A 20,504-nucleotide genomic window follows, 5' to 3' on the forward strand; every position below is an offset into this window, starting at 1 on the left:
ATATTTACTAGCTGTGTGACCTGAAATAAGTCACTGAACTCTGGCCAACCTCAGTTTTCTACTCTGTAAAAAGAGAGGCTTGGATGTTATAGCCTCAAGGTGCCTTCCAGCTCTGTCTGTAATCATAATTAGGTTTTTAATGTTGAAGATAAATAGTTTTGCAGTGGTTCCCAAAGTGGACAATACCTCCCCCTGTGGGGGTACTGGAACAGTGGGGTGGAGTAGTAGCTTCAGGTGCACTTGAGGGGCATTGAATAAGGGGGCGGTGGAAGCATAAGGAAAGAACAGAATATTGAAAAATATTTGTACATGTTTTATCTGTCTTGTAACAGTTAAAGTTGTAGTGATTATATTATTTTCCAAATAAACACACAAAATGCAGGTTATAACCATTCAGTAGTCAAGTCCTCTGACAGGTCTTAATAAACAAGTGTTGGCAGGAGAGCATGTTGGGAAGTCCAGCATGTTATCAGCAGGAATATGTGCATGTTATGACTTGTTTACAATATGATACTATATAGTTACAATATGATACTATATGGTTACACAATATGACATAATATTGCATCATCAAAATTTCAATGTGGGAAAAAACTCACAAATTTATAATAAATTATTAAATTTAAAATGCATCATTTAAAAATATATATACATATATATATTTTTTTAAATGACACAAAAAAACTGTTAAAGAAAATAGATTTCCAAGGGGGTACTGAGTAATTTTTTTTAAAGGGGGGGTAGTAGGCCAAATAAGTTTGGGAACTTCTAGTTTCTGGCAATCTTGGTGCTGTGGAACAAAACCACACTATTTACAATTTAGAATAAAAATCAGTAAAAAGCTCTATTTGATCCATTGTTATGAGCTAAAGCAGGGAAAAACATCACTTGGCACATAGAGAAGGATGTTACCTCCTGAATATGAGTTATTTCCCATATGCACTTAGCATATACAGAAACCACATAGTCATGCTGACCACTCAGGCTTTGGCCTTGGAGATAGTTTGTTGTTAGAAGAGAAGCAGAGACTTTATCGTTTGCTCATCTCACCTCCTTCACAACACCCCTGCCTATGCCTGCCTAGAAAGAAGGAAAGACATTCCATTGCTCTTCCTAGTCACCCATGCAGGCCCAGTAACTTCCTCTACTTCTCCCCTTCTAACTTTCCAACTACACACTGCTATCTAATGTCCTGAAAATTCTCTGCCCTGAGGCCGAGGATGTGGATACCCTGTCTGAATTCACTCCTGAAGGATTAACAAATTAACAGATCTTATACCCTGTCATATCCACCGCATTCCAGCAGTTCAGAAAACCCCCAACATTATCTAATTTTTGTTCTCTTTCCCCCCCATTGCCTGCCCTCTATTCCTATCCCCCTCAACCCAACCACATCCCTACCCACCCACTGCCCAATGCCACACTCTAATGCTACACCTCCTTTCCACTGTGTTCTCTGGACATCCATAGATAACAAACTACCTTTCATATTAAAGCATCTTCTTTCATGTAATCTTGTAATCACTGAAACCTGCCCCTCTCATGATGACACAGCTTCCCTAGCCAGCCTTTCCAGCACTGACTACACTGCCACTCGTATTCCTCTACCTTCATCAGGTAGGAGAGCTGGAATACTTTTTGCTCCCCATTGCCACTTCCAGGCTCTCTAATGCTCTCACCTAGTAATCTCTTTTCCTTTAGGGTTCACTTAATCCATATCTACCACCCAGTGAAGACTGAGAAATGTCATCTACTGACCTCTAAGACATTCTGTCTTTGCTCATTGATTTCAGTGTCTGGATTACTTTCTTTCTCTCCTTCCCAACTCTTGCCCTCATACTAGAGTACTCCGAGCACAGCTACATATAGAAGTAATCACACCCTTGATTTTGCTTTCACTCCCACTTTCTACTTCATGTTCATGACTTGAAATTCCTTTATCTTTTAACATCCTGTTGTCATTTCACCTCCCCTCTGCCTTGCGACCTCAAACCTAGTTCTTTGAGTTATCTTTGACCTCTAATCCCTCCATCCATAAGTCCTTTCCCAGGCCATTACGCCTGCACTGACTACACTCTCCTTCCTTTCCTTTTTTTGACTCCTTGGTGCACTAGTTCAGCTGCATACTGTCTTCTTCTCTTAAGTCCCTTCCCCCCTCATCCTTTTGCCAATCTTGCCCTACCACCTTCCGTCTCGGATTACTACCACATAGATTTCCCTTCATTCCATGCTGCTGAATGAAGCTGGAGAAAAATTGCAAAACCATGATTAATTACTAGATCATGTTATATAATTTGAGTTGGGCCCTCAGTACAGCAAAGCAATGCTTTTTACACTTCCCTAATTGATCCACTATCCCATTCATCACAATATTGTTTCCAGATCTTTCCATCTCTCCCAAAACCTCACATGGATCTCTGAAATGAAAACCTTGACTTACATTTCATGAGGGAAAAAAAATGAGGACATTTGCAAAGAACTTTCTCTTCTCTCCTCATCTCATGTCATTTTTGAGAGTATCTTTTCCATTGTCCCTGCCTCACAGGAAGACGTAACCCTTTTATTGCCAATGCTAACCCTTTTATGCTCACAGGTGATCCCATTCCATCCAGTCTTTTCCAGCATATTGTTTCCTCTGTCATCCTGCTGTGACTAATTTTTTATCAATTCCTGCTTACTGGTTGCTTCTCTACCGACAAACACTCCCTGGTATCCACCAGCTTCATAAAAGCCTTAATTGAACTATCTGTCCCACTTAACTGTTGTCCCATATCTCTCTTCCAATTTTTTGTCCAGATTTTTGAGATCTAGATAATGCCTCCGTTCCTCTCGTTTCTCTTCTTAACCCTTTGCAATCTAGTTTCAAACCTCATCACTTAACTGACTCTGCTGCCTCCAAAGTTACCAGTGATCTCTTAATTACCAAATCAAATGACCTTTTCTCAATCCTTGTCCTTTCTGACCTCTCTTCAGCTTTTGTTACTGGACCCTTTGTTGTTTAATCATACTCACAGAACTCCAGCATTGGGATTTGAATTCAGTTCCTTTGATTACATTTAGTGATCTTTCTACCTCACCAGGGGCATTATTTTCTAACCTTTTCTAATCCATGACATACCTGAATTTGCTGGGACTCTGTCATATGCTAGTTTAATCATCCTGTGAACATATCCCTCTAAATATATGTCATACTTACACACATATATACATACACCAATCATATACTCTTTTTGCTGCACAATCGTTACAACTACCTTTATTCTCTACCCTTCGTGGTCGGAAATTGACTGAAGGAAGTAAAGAAACTAAAGATGAAGCAACACACCAAGGATCCCATGAGACAACCAAAATTACATTAAACTGGTAGGAAAAGAGAAAGGTTGGATAGCTATTAACAAAGGATGTCTTTCAAAAAGTATGTAGGCTTGTTCCTTTTAGAACTAGTTTATAATACAAAAATGATTTTATTTCTTACACGAAGTATTTGCTAGCATTTCCCTTCGTTAGTATCTTGTTAAAAAGTGGTGTTCTTTCTGGTGCTTCTGTGAAGATTTTGCTAAAAGAAATACAGGTAGGTACAAGTACTGGCTCTGCACTTAAAAAATCCTACCCTGATGTTGATTTAATCATGGACCAGCCATTTAATGGACCTGGACCTTTGTAATGCCCATGATGAGGTGGGAAGAGCACTGGATATGGAATCAAAGGAACTGAGTTCAAATCCCTACTCTGGAGTTGGGAGATGAAGTGTCTTGTGTAAGGAACATGAAGGCCAATGTCACTGGTTTACAGAGGGGGAGTAGTAAGGTGAAAGACTAGGAAAGTAGAAAGGGTCCAGACTTGCCTCTGATATACTGGCTGTGTAACCCATGGGAGGTCCCTCAAACTTTCAAAATCCCCAGTGACTCTCTAAGATCATAAACTGCTAAACAGTCACTACTCCGCATTGGTGGATGGAGTTTTCTCATTGGTTCTCTCTACACAGAAGAAATTGCACCTCTGGAAAAAATAAAGATGAGATTAATGAACTTTAACAAAAAGAAAATGGCATCCAAAAAGTGATTTGTTTCCATACCCCATTCTCGTCTCTTTTTATTTTCTTTATTTTTTAAATGTATTTTGTGGCTGTTATTCCTGCCTTGGGATTTTAAAGTACATAGAAAAAGAGAACTATTCTTCTAGAAAGGCTCAGCATAAATTAATATACTTTAATTCTTAGAACAAAAAGATATGATTTCAAGGTTAAGTATAAGTATAGTGCATTATTGGCAAATTAATTTATGCTGAACCTTTCTAGGAAAATTATTTTACTCTATTTGACTCATTTTAGCATTTGATGATCCATTTGAAGTGGCTTGTATGAAGTGGCTGTGGTTTTGCCAATAACTTTTCTTTGAGGCTGCCTTGAATGACACACTAGGAAAATAATATCACCATTGTTGACTAAATAGTTTTCTCAATGCTTCGTTGTCAAAAAATCCAATCTGTTTTTCATCTGTGATGCCATTTATTTTGCAATATCTTTATCAGCATGTGATACAATGATTAACCCAGACTTGAAGAATCCCGAAGAACCTGAAATAAGTTTATGTGCTGAAAAAACAATGAATAAAAATCCTCCATTTCCAAGACAAGGATGAGAGTCACACCAGAACATGCTGCCATCTAATTTAGCTTTGTTCTTAAGACCAGTTTTCTGTTTTCTCAGGTTAAGTTCACCAGTGCAGTGAAGCTATCTGAAGGAGGACCAGGAAGTGGGATGGAGAATGGAAGAGAGGATGAAGAAAATTTTTTCAAACGACTTGGTAAATGACATGTAACCCTCAGAAATTCATTTAGGCTACATCATGCTAAAAAAAAAAAAAAAGTATGGTTAAATTGAAAAATCTATTCCCATTTCTCCTTCTGTTTTTCTTTCTGTCTGCCTTCCTTCTTTCTTCTCTCTTCTTGCCTTTTTTTGTCATTTTAAAATATTTTCATATTTCCTTTATATAATTTCTATCAGTTATCCTCTTTTCCTTTACCATTTTTCTTCTTGATCTGTTATTAGAATCATAATACCATAGAATCTGAGAGTTGGAATGCATCTCAAAGGTCATTTGATTTAACTTTACATAGATAGATATGTGGGGGTTTTTTGCTTATACATACATACATACGTATTTTTAACAAACTTTCCTGACAAATTTTTATCCAGTCTCTGATTGAATAATTCCAGGTTTAGAAAGCTCATTACTTCACAGTGCAGTCTATTTCTTGATAATATGGCTGAAATATTCCTCTCTGGAACTTTGACCAATTCTCCCCTTTATTTGTACTCTAAAGCTGTAGAGGATAACTGTTGTTTCTTTCTCATGGCAAACCTTCAAATATTAAAATGTAAAATTATCTCTTTAGTCTTTTCTTGTCTGAGCTAAACATTCCCAGATTCTTCAATTCTTCTTCGTATTGTTATGGCCATTCTGATTGCTCTCTGAATCTATTACAAGTTATAAAGTTTTCATGTAAAATGTTCCCACAACTGAACATAATATTCAAAATAGAGCCTCATCAGAGTACAGTGTGACTATTCCCTTCAATGTTCTCTGTGTATACATATGGCATCTATACATGCATACACATATAGGTATACTTGTACTTGTGCTGGCTTAATCTGTGTTATTTTTAGGGCAATAGGAGAGGGAACAAAGGCAGGAGAGAAAAAGAAAAAAGCATTTTTGTAGTGACTACTGTGTACCAGAGATTGTACTAACCACTTTTTAGCAAATGTTATGACATTTGATCAAAATACTATTTTATGACATTCATATACTATAGTTTGTTCAGACACTCCCCAGCTGATTGATAATCACTTTATTTCTCATTTTTTCCCCCTACAATTAAAAAAACCACTAGCAATACTTTCAAACATATGGGAGTTTTTTTGACCTCCTTGGGATGTATATCCAATAGTGGAATTACTCAGTGAAAGAATATGAATAGTTTAATGACATCTCTTATATTATTTCACATTGTTATACAGAATTTGTCTAAATCAGAGCTCTATCAAGAGTTGATTCATATGCTTGTCTTCCTAAAGCCCATTCAACTTTGATTATTTCCATTTTTTATCTTCTTTTCTAAACTAATGGTATTATGCCATAGCATAAGATTGTAATAGCCTTCATGACTAACATCACAATTGAATCAAGCTTATAGACACCCCAGTCATTTTTAGATAAAGTACTATCTAGTGACTCCTCCCTTGTATCTCTGAAGTTGATTTTTCAAACCTAAGTATGGAATTTTACGTTTATCCCTACTATTTTTATATTTGTAATTTCAGTCCAATTTCTTTTGAATCCCTATGTTGTCATCCAGTGTGTTGTTATCCTCTCTACTTTGTGACTTCTTTAAGTTTGTGTGTGTGTGTGTGTGTGTGTGTGTGTATTCCATCTAAGCCTGTATCCAAGTCATTGAGAAAAACATTAAACAGCACAGAACCACACACGGAGAGATAACCAAAGGGTAGGGAACCTGTGACCTTGAAGCTGCATGTGACCCTCTAGGTCCTCAAGTGTGGCACTTTGACTGAATTCAAACTTGACAGAACAAATCCCTTTAATAAAAGGATTTGTTCTGTAAAACCTGGACTCACTCAAAAGGCCTCACCCAAGTAGAAGGTCACATGTGGCCTCAAGCCTCAGGTTCCCCACTGTCCAAGGCACTCCACGGGACAACAGCTTCCAAGTTCACTTCGATTTAATAATGCCTATTCATTTTGCTAGGCATTCAAACAGTACTGTAGTCACATAAGTGAGCTCTCATCTAGTCTACATCTCTCCATATTTTTTTACCAGGCTAGCATGATACTTTATTAAAATCTTTGTAGAAATCGAGGTTGATCCCTTTATACAGCATTCTCTAGACCTATCAATCCACCAGCCCAAGTTTAAAAAAAAATGAAGGGAAAGGAAAGAAATGAGGTTAGCAGTGTATGATCTGTTCTTTTTTATGACATTTTACTTATTTTTTTCACTAAGTATTTTCCAATTACATGTAAAAATTTTAATAATCATCTTTTAAGATGTTTTAATCCCAAATTCTTTCCATGTTCTGTTCTTGATGAAGTTAGTCTGGTTCCCTATGTTCACTGTGTACTAGACCTCCAGTAATCTTTCTTTTAGAAATATTTTCTAGAATTTTGCTAGAAATTGAAATCAGTATCAATAACTTACAGTATTTCCCTTCCATTCTCTTTCCCTTTTTGAAAATCAAGACAATACCTGGTCTTATCCAATCTTGTAGTATTTCTATTCTCCACCATCTTTCAAAGAACTTCCTATTAGGAGGAGTTTACCTTGAATTCATCAAAGTCATCTAAATGGTCTCTAATTTCTTTATATCCTTACTTATCTTGGGTATCAACTGGCTATTAATCATTTATATTCTGCCTTTTCCAGTTCAAAGAGATTTTCTTTAAGAAAAGCAAAAGAAAAATAAGAATTCAATAGCCTTCTTTCTTTGTACTATCTCTCATCTTTGTCTCACCCACCTGAAACAATCATCTTATCTCTTTGATCCTCTTTTTTGCCACACTACAACAACAACCCCACTTTATTATTGTTGTTACTATTATATTTAAACTTTCCTGGCCAGCTAACACTCATGCTTAACTTTAGTACTCCTAGCATTTTTCTAACAGGATTGTGCTATGCTTTTGTATTAACTCCCCATGATCTGCTCTTGCTTTCATCCTCCATATATGGCTTTTAAAGATCTAAGTTAGTTGGGGAATTTCCTGTGCAGTCACATCAATCTCTTTCAAAAGCTCCCATTTTTCTTTGTTATCAAATCGATTCTCTTTGGGTCTTAAGAATTCTTCTCTATGCTTTCCTTTCTTCTAAGGTTGATTTCCATGCTAGAATTTTGATTCTTTAGGATTTTTCCTGTATTCTAGACTCAGATTATATCATTTTGATGTAAGCTTCCCTTGTATATTTTAAAATGAGGACACATTTTTATTTGCTATCAGATTCACTGAATATCTGTAATCTCAGTCATTAGTATATGTTTAGATCAGCACTTACTACAGTACCTGCTATAAATTAGGTGCTTAACAAATATTTATTGACAGATATTTATTAGTTATTGATTTATATTGGGAGAAAGGAAATAGGAGTAGGAATGAGTGAAACAAACAATTTTCATAGCTCTTTTTAAATCTGTGCTCCAATTTTTTCCCCTGCTGGATGCTGTCTACCTCTTCAGGTTGCCACAGTTTTGATGACCATCTGACCACCAACCAGGAGGGGACAAAATATAAGAATGTAGTGAATCTGGGAGCAATTAGACAAGGCATGAAGAGATTTCAGTTTCTCTTAAATTGCTGTGAACCAGGTACTATTCCTGATGCCTCCATCCTGGCAGCTGCCCTAGATCTGGTAAGTAATTTTAGATTCTAACCAATCCTTTCCTCATTTTCCAAGAGACACAGATAACTGAGATAAGCACAAATTGCTAAACTCAAAGCTTTCCCTTCATGGCAAAGCAAAGAGTGAGCAGAATGGGTTTCAAATGGAAGTATTTCAGTTTAGGTAAACATTTCCACATGTGATTCAAGTTCAGTTTTCAATTCTTATAGTTGCTTTCTGCTTTTGAAATTCTGGAAAATTATGATATACTGATAATACTGATATATCCCATGATAACCCTAGATATGAAATTTGAAAACTTGAAGAGAGAACTTTTCTGACAATTTTTGAAACTAAAGCATATGAAAACTTTGTAACAAACCAGTGCCATCTAATATAATTATAACTTTATACCTTCATAGATATCAGTTCTAGGGATGTCAGAGGGCTAAGAGATCATAAAATTTATCTCCCCCTACCATTTAACAGGTAAGGAAAGTGTGGATCAGAGACGTTTTAAATAAGGTCCAGGTCACACAGATTGTAAGTAGCAGAGCCAGTATTTGAATCCAGGCCTTCTAATTCTAAATTCAATGCTTTTTTTCCACTTCATCAGATTAAATTCCTGTTTCAGGTGTTCATTAAAATGAACTTAAAAGTTCTTAGAACTATCTTAGTTTCTGTGTCATAATTTGGAAATCATCCAACCCTTATAATATAACTCATTCAATTGTTTTAGTCTACTTACAACCTCATTGAGCTAAATTTTATGTCAGGCAAAAGTTTTTCCGTTTATTCAAAAATAGAATTTCACCCTCCAAAGACCTTAAATGCTAGATGTTCTTAGCATGTAACATGTTTAATTGACATTCACAAAATGACAGAATCTCAGAATTGGGAAAAGCCTCAAATGTCGTCTAATCAGACCCCTAATGTTTCAGGAATCCCCCCTCTACAACACTGTAAATGGCTGCCTGGCTAGCCTTCACATGAACTCTCTTAGTGAAGTAGAACTCATGCCTCCAGAGATGGCTCATTCTGCGTACATCAAAGCTAAGTGTGCCACTTACTGATCTTAGGAGCTCTTTGTCACTTCTGCTCATTAGTTTCCTTGTGCTGAGCATAACAAGGCTTAATGGCTCTTCCACATAACAGTCCTTAAATATTTGAAGTCAGTTATGTTCCTCTCCCTAAGATTTCACTAAGCTAAACATTATCGGTTGGTTCCATGGATTTTCCTTTGGCATGGTTTCTAGTCCTTCTATCATCAAGGTTGCGCTTTTCTGCTCCAGTCCTTCTAAAATGTCATACCTAGAAGTGAAGTACAGTCTGATTGGGGAAGTCCATATTTCAAAAGGAAAAAATGATCTCTTTGAAGATATTTTAAAATTTCATCATTCTTTCTTGAAAGCATGCTATACTGAATAAAAAATTCAGAATCATAAGATTAGAAGAGTCATTGAAATATCTAGTCTATCCTTCCACTTCCAGGATAAATTAAAGTTACGAAATCTCAGAGTGATTGATGTCTACTCTTCTTAAAGTTTTTTCAGATGAGGAAGCCAAGTGCCAAAGACTCATTTTCTAGTTGTTGGGGTGACTATGGGTGGGTTCTAATCCTGAAATCAGTTCAGGGATATTTTATAAGTAAGGGCACAGACATGGTAGAAATAAGCTGGGGTCCAAGGCTGGGACCTGGTCACAAGCACTAAAGTAAGAGCCTAATTATAAAACCCAGGATACAAAATTACAGCAGGAATAGGAACAGGCTTGAGATACCGAGATTATGAATTTATGAGTCCTTCTCTTTCCCTTGTCAGCCAACTGGATTGGATTGTTCCCAGAGAATAAAATGTAGTAAGACCTGTAGGGGAGAATTTTGTATCCTTAACCCAGCAGAAAGTTAGTTCACTTATTTATCCCCTGATTGACTTAAGTAAATCTCTGTTAAATCTGTCTTTTAAGATAGTAGAAGATAACAAATAGCCTTAACACATGATTCAGTTAAGAAGTAGAGAGTAACTGAATCCCTAATCCAGAATACAAATATATTGATGAATTCTTAACTAATTATAACTGGATTACTAACTCAATTTTTCTTCAGTTACTATTCAACATCCAAAGCTGAATCAATCAGATTTGAAATATGAGTAAACATAGGCTTGAGCCTCTGTTTTTATGCCAATATTTTTCTGAGGCAAAAGCTTCCAAAGCCCTATTGCATCTGTTGACAAAGGAGGTCCATATATAATACAAATGTCAAGAGTCCATTCAAAGTGGGCTTATAGCCATCCACCTGTGGCTCTAAGGAACATAGATACCAGAATGTGTTGTTTGTTTGCTAAAATGCTTTAATATTGTGCAGTTGTTCCCTGTATCTCAGTCCAAAGGTCTGGACTTGAGTAAACATAAAGTCATTCTTTGCATTTGTTTTAAATCTAAAATTTAAACACAGTCTTTCAGTTGAAGAAAATAATTTTCAATATTTTATTTAAGAAAAAACCAGTAATGACATTTTACTTTCTTAGCCATATAACCCAAATGATTTTTTTTTATTTTTTAGGAAAAAAACAGTTCCAATATCCTTAGGAAGAAAAATTCTGTCAAATAACAGAGTTACAGAAGCATATGTACAGATATCTGGAATGTTTATGTTCAAAATGTATGCAAATGGAAAGCTTTTTATTTATTTTAAATGTGTCCCCTAGCATGGTTGCTATGACAACTGACAAAAATTAGGGATAATCAGCTCCAGTTTCAGGTTCAGCCCAGCCTCTCCTGACACTTTTTTTCATGCTAAAAAATTAACAAGAACTGAATGTAATTCCTTTCAGAAACCTTTGATGTTTTGAAAGGGCCTTTATTTATTACCAAAGCTTTGCATGAATACACAAAATAAAGCAAAAATAATTATACAAGAAGTTAAGTGATAATATTAACAGTAATAGCTCATTTTAAAAATGTTTTAAGGTTGAAAAATCCACTTCATTTCTTGCTAGGAAATCTGAGTATTATCCTCATTTTACAAATGCATAAACTGAGGCTCAGAGAGTACAGTGGTTTGCTAAGGCTCATACTCCTAGTTAATGTAAGAACTGGTGCTTGAACTCTGATGTTCTTTTTCTAATACCAGCACCTTTCTACTAGACCTGGCTGCAAAATTATGTGATTTTAGAAATAATCCCCACAAACACCCATTCTCTAGAAGAAATCTCTGTCAACTACAATATTGCTTTTGACCACAACTACTCCAGGAGTGGACAGAGGAAGAGAAAGCCTGGCAGATACCTGATGCTTCATTCAGGCGAATGACTCAATATAAGTTAAGTAATAAATATGGAATCACAAATTTGGGCCCTGCAGCAGGCATGGAGTCAGTAGATAGCCAGAAACACATCTCTTCTTTGCTGTCGGTGGCTTTCTTGTCCGTGATTTAAAGTAGGTTAACATGCTGTACTCATTAAAACTATAGCCTACTACATTAAATGTGTTACATTATTCTAGTTGGGAGGTCAAAAAGATCCATGTAACTGCCCAAGGGTGACATACAAGATTGAATTTTACATAATAGAGTCTGTTCACCACTGTGTTCTGACAATAAAGGATCAATTAGGGTCATTTTGGTGGCATAAACTTAAATATACTTCCTCAAAATAGAAATAAAAAAGATCCTGTGCCATAACCTCCAGTTGACAACAACACTTCTTAGCAAATTAAAGTAAGAATCAGAATATTTCTCATTTTTCTGCTTTAAAATACTAATGGAGACCTGGTCTTTCCATTTTAAAAGATAGTAATTTCAGTCATTTCTTTCTGGTTAATTTCTTGTTGGTGAAGAAAGACTAGAAAACTAAGATGAAGCTCAGACAATAAGAAAAGAATAGTTATTTCTGTCTCTGGTTTTGCCATATACTAAAGATTATATAGGAATCCTCAAAAACTTCTCAAAATTAGTTTCAATTGACTTCATGCTTATAAATAAATTAGAAAATTTTTTACATGAATAACACGTGCCATTATAGATTACTGTCATGTTCATCATGCATTTACTGTATATAATTGTTACATTTGAAGACAGCAGGATTTGACTCACTTTAAAGTAGTAAGCTGTTAAAACAAGAATTCCAGTGTACATTTCATATAGTACCTTAAAAAAAAAAGTACTAAAGTGTTGCAAAAATTAGCCAATTTCCCAACAACCTATTCCCAAATAGGTTTAGAAATACTAAAAAAAAAATAAATCTATAGAAGCAAGATCAATTAATATTTTAAAAAAATGAATATGAGTTAATAAAGTCTACTTAGACATCACAATCTAGTGATAGTTAGGTGCATCTCCTTATTGAATTAAGGTTTAATATTGGTAACTTCTTGAAAGACTGTTCACTATTTTATGAGGAAATAAAGCATATAGAGTAATGATTTATCTATAGGTTCCTAAGAACTGATCCTCTCCTATTTGGAGTGGGACACCAAATGCCCTAAAAACAATTTCTGTAGATCACCCCTCTTTCTACACTAGCTTTGAATAGTATACATAGGTCCTTCTGAGTTTATTATCCACAGCTTATTAATCTCATCTTCATTGTGAAGTCATATCTGCCAATAAAAAAAGGAATGTAATATTCTAACTTATTTACCCAGGAATCTTCCCAGTCACACCTTCTGTTAGTCTCATTACTGTCCTATATCCACAAATATGAGATTGAGGTGGAAATGAGAGAGTTCTAGGTCCCCAAGAAAGTACCAGCCACTCTAGATACTTCCAAGATTGAATACATTCAGAAAAAGAACTATGATATATTTTCCTCCTCAGCCCAGACTATTGAGGGAAAATATCATGCATTTCTGTGAATGCCAAAGTTCTAGATCACTTTAGAAATATATACAAAACTTTTTCCAGGCAGTTGAAAATCAGTTTCTCACTGAGTATGGACTGATCAGGCTTCTGTGATTCAGCCTGCTCCCATGTGACCCTGTCAACATGGCCTCAGACGATGTAACCAATTGTAAATGTAGTCAAGCCAGAAGATGCACAGTGTTCTTTCTGTAGAAATGCTTGAAGAAGGCCACAAATATGACTAAAATTAATCTTAATCTTAAATGATATGGATGACCAAGGTCTCTACTCTCTGTTCATTGAATGGAAAGGGCATTTCCTTCTCTGGAGACATCAGTCAAGAAACTAAACCTCCTCTTAAGATTCAGTGAATTTTTCTTATGGTAAGAAGAAAGTCTTCTTAAATAGCATCTGCAGGGCAACGTAAGCCTTACCTTCCATTCAACTGCTTGTGTTGTAAAATTTAAGAGGAGACTGGAAAAAACTAAGAGGAAAACTTGAAATTTGGAGTCATTTAGTTGTACATGCTAACAGGTAAAGAGCTGTATTGCAAAATAGCTTTTTAGAAATCCTTGAAAACTGAACTAGATAACTTTAATGAAAGAGGTACTTTTCACTCACTTGTTTAGTTTTTTCCTTTGGTTCAACTCTGGGAATTATGAATCATTCACTGTTGGAATATAAGCATTGAGGCAGCCTCAATCCAGTACAGAGAGGAGGTAAAGGGAGAAATATTTTCAGGAGTTTTAAAAATATGACCTATTCTTATTTCAAAATAATAAGCACAATTCTTCCTTTGGGGAGTAGCAGTAGAGTAGAACTTTTGCTTTGGTGTTTCGTTTTAATTTTCACTGTAGTAACCTGTGGTTCTTTTCAGCTATGCAACATTCTCCTGATTCATTTCTCTCCATTTGTGATGTGTTTTCTCTGTGATGTCAATTCACCCCTGTCCATTCTGTCATAGCTCCATCTTTCTCTTGCTGCTTCCTCAGATTGCACTGCGTGTTAAGAGGTAAGATCTATCAAAGGAGGTGAAAATGCCTTAGGTTTAAGTGCAGAAAGAATCCTCTCTCCAGGGATTTCCATTTTTCTGCCTGAAAGTCAGCACTTTGATACCACTTTTTTATGAGGATCTTTTGAAGAAGTTAGTTGCATCTCAGTTTTGAGTGCCTCATTTCCTCCTCTGCACACCCTGAGTTTTGCATCTATGTTATGGACCATCTGCCGTTCTACTAGACCACACATCATAGTTCTTACTTGGGCACCTTGATTGACTCTTTCCATCTTCTGTAAAGTCACATGCACACTGCAAAGCAAGGGAAAAGGATATCTGTACCAAACGTGGCTCCAGAATGCTCAGCCTCTCACCAGACCCCTATAGAAATGGAATAATAGTACAACCTGTGAATTTTGTGATTATTCCTTAATCACAGCATCATAGGGTCACAGAGTTAAAGCTGAAAGGGACTTTAGAGGTCATTGAATTCAAGCTTCTCATTTTACAGATGAGGAACTGAGCTTCAGAGAGGTTGAATGTCTTGTCCAAGGCCACACAGGAGGTAAATGGCAGAGCTGGGATTTGAACTCAGGTTCCCTGGCTCCAAATCCAAAACTTTTTCTACCATGCACACTGCCTCACTCTTGAGATAATGTATGTAAAAAATCTTTGCAAATCTTAAAGCACATAGAAATGTTTTCAGATCTTACACAGTTTGTCTGTGTACACAGATAATTAAATTAGTCAGATAGGTGTCAGATCTCTCCTACTGCAAAATACGTTAGAATCAAGTATTGTGTCCTTAAGGGCTCTGGTGGAGCTAAGATGGAAAGTAGTCTCCATTCTACCAGTAAGCTTGGGCAAGAACTTCCTCAGGATCAATTAGTAACAATTCCTGAGTTTTACTTTGTGAAATTCCTAAGAACTAAGAGCTGGTATTGTTAACAACTTTAATGTTGGGGCTTGACTTTGTTTTCTGCAGTTGCCTCCATTTTGGAAAGTAAATGAAAAGTAATGTTTGGAAAGTAAACAGCCTTTTCAAGTTTATTTTTTCCTTAAGTAATTGGCATCTAGTAATCACTTGAGACCCAAAGCTTAGGTCAGCCCTTAAATTCTCACCTTGTTAACTTTGTTTTGCCCTCTGAGAATCAAAAGGAAGTAAAGATAGAATCACTATTATGTGGATTTAGATTAGGGAAGGAGAGCCTTCTCATTAATTCTAGAAGTCAAAATATCCACCCAGTAATATTCTCCTTCTTGTAATATTCCACATGAAACCCTAAGTGCATTAAACCAGGATCCCCAGGTGTCAGAAATATGCTATGTTAGAAATAAATATCACTTCCTTTCTTCAAGCTAGCATCTTCTTAACTAGATTTTCAAGGAAGCTGACTGGTTATATCCAGTTCAAAAATCTCTCAGCCTACTAGTGAAATAAGTATCAGATCTTATGATTATATATCTCAGGCTGAAAGGACCCCAAAAGCCATAAAATCTAATACTCCTTTTCTACTTGAGAAAATTATGACTTAGAGAGATTAAAAGACTTGCCCACAGTCACAGAGGTAGTTAAGTATCATATATGAAATTTAAACCATTCCCATTATACTATTTTGCTTCTCCTTTGATACATATGTGTCCATGTCTAATATCTATTTTATAGGTACACCGCCCCATGAGATCATTGTTCGTTATGTGGAATCATCCTCACACTCTTAAAATCAGACCCTGAGAATTGTCTTAAACCTTGCACATGCGGTACAGTTGGTCACAGATTTTTAGAATTGATGTTTATTGCCTTTATTTGTGCATTCTTAGTTAGTCCTTTAAAAATTTTGAAAGTAAGTAATGTATAGAAATGTGCTTTGGTCTCATAAAAATATTTCTGAGCATTTCAGGAAATGGTCAGTGGGAAAGTTTTGTAGAAACCTACTTCCTCAAGTGATCCAATGTAACTATTGCACTATTACAAAACAAATCCCTCCCAAAATTGTTTCCCCCACACCTATCTCCACCTAAAAATGCCTTAGAATCCTATCCATCACTCAGTTGATAGCAGGGAGCTATCAACTCTCCACAGAGTGAACTCATCACATGTACTTATCGACGGAGTTGACAATTCATCACCGGGCTCTAGAGATATGAAATAGTTTAAATGGGCCCTTAGGGTGACTTGACTCAATTAGGAAGGTAATACCTATAGAGTTGTGCTCTGGTTACTTGGTCTTCTTGTGGTAAAGAATGGGAGAAGTCACTAGTCCAATCAACCTTGAAAAGTTTAAGGAATTCTTTTAAGTAGGTGATGCATGGAGGAGATAGAAAGATGGAAACCAAATAGGAAGTTGAAAAAAAGGAGAACTGTGCAACAGCAATTTTAGAGTTAAGACAAAAAAGCAAGAGGACACCCAAAAATGCACACATGGAACACACAAAAATATAATATAGGAAAAAGAAGGAAAAAAGAAATGTGGGGAGATAGCTATAGCACGATACGAAAATGCTGATAAATGGCAGAGGGGATGTCAGGAGGTATCAGAAAGTAAATGAAAATTTTAAAATGGGATGACTGAAGAAAAAAACAGTCTTATATGAGAAGGTAAAGGTCAGAACAGTAGTCAGAAATTAATGGTATATTCAGTTATTGAGAGGGAAGGAAGGAAGGAAAGGAGGAAGGGAGGAGGGAGGAAGGAAAAGAATCCTCTAAACTATCCATCTTAAAACTGTATGTATATAAAATTATAATCTCGAGATTAAAAAGCCATGCTTGTTTATTTGGTTATGTTAAATGTATTCTAATTCTACCTGTAGCCTAGGAAATATTTCATATTAAAATGGATCCTAAAGGTAATACAAATCAAACATAATTTAATTCAGTGAATAGGGAGAGAGAGAGATAAAGAACACTAGGTTGGAACTGAGATTTTTGCTTCAGAGCATTACCAAAAAATGATTAAGCTCCTTCAACTTTATAATCCACAAATATCACCCACATTTACTATCTTCTCTTATATTGCTAACAACTAAATGGAGATAACTTACAAATCATTAACATCCCTTTATTGATGAAGGTAGTGGATAATATTTAAGAGATTAAGTAGTTTATTCGTACTTATTATCTTCAGTTAATACCTCATTTTAAAAAATTACTGTGATGTGATACCTTGTTGGAAGAACTTCAGAGCTCATCATCCCTAGAAGGATTATAATGTCTTTGGTTCTAAGATCACAGGAGAGCTGTATGAACTTTGGCATTCTGGGAATCCTATCTACAGTCTTCTTTATTCCACTCACTCCCTTAAAAACCTGTCTTTTATAAACATACTCTAAAATATCTTCAACAACAGTTTGTTGGTGGAGAGATTAGAGGAAATTGTTCATTTGCTTCCCCCAAATGCTTTGTTTCTTATGAATCAATTGGGTCGTTTCCTATTTTAACATATTTAAAAACCATTATCTACATCTTTTATATACTTCATACAGAATAATAAAAACAAACCAATTCATCCTAAGACTGTATGTTCTATTTTCTAACTAGACAGAAGGTATAATAATGAAGATGAGGTTGATGACGGTATTTATTGCACATATTTCATATGTGTTTATGAACTAATAAAATTTGTAGAAGTAATAATTGTTATATTTATTTTAAACTTTGCAAAGCGCTTTACATACATCATTTCATTCACAACTCACAGTAGTCCTGTAGTACAGGAATTATTATTCCCCTTTACAAATGAGGAAACTGAGACAGAGAGAAGTTAAGTGGTGAGACCTGAATCACAGTGCTCTCAAGTATCAAATATCACATTTGCAATCCAGAATCTTAAAATTCTGAATGTAGTACAGTCTCCATTTCCCCATGTTTCTCTTCATGATATTAATGGCCACATCCTTCTGCTAAAATAACAAAAACAATAGCAATACCTTACGTATTTGTAGTGTTCAACAATTTATAAAGCACTTTAGCATATAGTATCTCATTTGACCCTCAGAACTCTGTGAGATAGACTGAGCAGGTATTATTGTTCCCATTTCACAGATAATTAAACTGTCTCAGGGGCCAAGAAAACAAATTGAACAATGAGCTTCAGTGGAATGCAGCCAAGGTTTTCTGTTGAGTTGGGACAGTATAAACTTTATTTTTATTCACCTCACACAAATAGAATTAACTAGAGGGAAACTAAATGCTCAGGAATTTTACTAAAATGAGAGCTTAAAATACTAGAACTACAGTGTTTGCCTGCTTCACGTTAAGGATCATTCTTCCTCCACACATTCAGTGAAACCCCACACTCTCCCACATTCCTTGGTTTGGCCACATACCTTGATTTGCATGCCAAAGCATGACACATCTGCCCCTTGAATGTACGAAGGTGGGTGGTGGGTGTGGATACAGGTAGTATTGGTGAGCTATTTCTGACATCAATGAGCTCAAAAGCAAAAACTCGCTTGAATTTTTATTCTCCTTGACTCCAGTTTCTTAAAGCTGTGGACCTCATGCCACTGCATCATGCTGATGCCATTTTGCAAGTCCAGTATGAGAGAAATGAAAAATAATGGATGTACAAGTAGATTAACAACTATTTGTTCATTCTGAGGCCCTCACAAAATTACCGGTTTCCAAATGGCTCATTTATTCCCTACTTGGGTAACTTCGTGTTCTTTGCTTTAATCACATCTGATTTCCTTTTTCCTTCCAATTTGACTCAGGAAGCTCCAGTGGTGGCCAGAGCAGCATTGTTTCTGGAGTGCGCTCGCTTTGTTCACCGTTGCAACCGTGGCAACTGGCCTGAGTGGATGAAAGGACACCATGTCAACATCACAAAGAAAGGCCTTTCCCGAGGCCGATCACCAATCGTGGGCAACAAGCGGAATCAGAAGTTACAGTGGAATGCAGCCAAGCTCTTCTACCAGTGGGGAGATGTGAGCCACAGTTGCTTCTTCTCTTGTAAAAATTGAGTGAAATTCTTATAGAATGAGACATCAACAATTTTACATTATTTTCCCTAACCACTGAAATATAAACTCAAAGGAAAAATCCAGTGGGGTGGTTTGGGAGTTTATTCTGTGCAAGTTGGTATGGTGTTTATTGCAAAAAGAAGCTGGAAGATGGAGGTTAAAATTCCAGGTTACCACTTACTCTGTGGTTTGTGGTATCTTCCTAAGGCTTAGTTTCCTCCTCTTTGAGAGAGAAATATTATTACCTACCCTGTCTCTTTTGGGCAGGGTTGATGCAAAGATTGTACTATTACTTCAGAGTCCATCTACTCAACTTCCTCATTTTACAGATAAGGACCAAAGAAAGGAAATAACTTGTCCAGGGTCACACAGGTAGTACATATCAGAGGTAGAATTAAAATCCAAGTTCTCTCCCTGCAGGGGAATTGCTCTACATTATACTCCATTTTCTCCCATCAAAGAGACTGGGCTGCCCTTATGCTATCCTGATAGATCCTTGAAAATACATCCTTTTGAAAAATGATGAATAAAACACCTAACTTTCCTTAGTAATCCATTCTAATGTGTCTATTAGTGTGTCTGACAATATAGAAGGATCTTCTTTTTGTCGAAATTTCTCCTGAATTATACCAAGAAAAGTCAACTATACGTAGGATTTTGAGGCTTGTGCTACCTATATGCATTTGTATATATGTGTGTGAATTCACATTTTGCATTAAGTGAATTATTTTTGTGTTCTTAAGAACAATTCATATTGCACATAAAAGACAATATGATGTCTTTCATAAAATTTTATTTAAAAAAATTTTCTAGTTCTGATAACATTGAAGATCATTGACTTTTAGAATTCAATGGATCCATATGCTTTTTCTTTGAATATCTAATTTTTAATAAAAAGTATGGGTAAATGTTTCTTTTTGTAAGTAACTCAATACTCAAAATAGAACAAAGACAAAAAGAAATGTAAATTCCTATGTAAAAATTGGGTACCTGTTATGATTATTTAGTCATTTTTGAGTCATGTCCAACTCTTCATGACTCTTCAGCTCATTTTACAGATTAGAAAACTGAGGCAAATAGGGTTAAGTGACTTGCCCAAGGTCACACAACTAATAAGTGTAAGAAGCCAGATTTGAATTTAGGAAGATGAGTCTTCCTGACTCCCGACCTGGAACTCTATCCACTGTTTTACCTACCTGCCCAGTACTTGTTATAAATTCTGCTTATTTAAATGTTTGCTTTCCTTACCATTCAGTCAACTCCAGGCTGCTCAAAGACCTTTTTCTGGTCCTTGACTCTATTAATTCCAATCTGT

At 36.0% G+C, this 20,504-nt stretch overlaps 1 protein-coding gene across 1 annotated transcript in view; it reads left to right on the forward strand.

Annotated features, from left to right (window-relative positions):
* UNC80 (unc-80 homolog, NALCN channel complex subunit) overlaps window positions 1-20,504 on the forward strand; it is a 232,237-nt gene that overhangs the window by 89,695 nt on the left and 122,038 nt on the right. Inside the window, exons 21-23 of the mRNA XM_072617462.1 lie at window positions 4,709-4,805; window positions 8,251-8,423; window positions 18,941-19,153. Coding sequence (XP_072473563.1) covers window positions 4,709-4,805; window positions 8,251-8,423; window positions 18,941-19,153 — 483 coding nt within the window. The remainder of the gene's footprint in view (window positions 1-4,708; window positions 4,806-8,250; window positions 8,424-18,940; window positions 19,154-20,504) is intronic.

This window comes from Notamacropus eugenii, chromosome 6, assembly GCF_028372415.1.
Source record: "Notamacropus eugenii isolate mMacEug1 chromosome 6, mMacEug1.pri_v2, whole genome shotgun sequence".
Classification (NCBI taxonomy): domain Eukaryota; kingdom Metazoa; phylum Chordata; class Mammalia; order Diprotodontia; family Macropodidae; genus Notamacropus; species Notamacropus eugenii.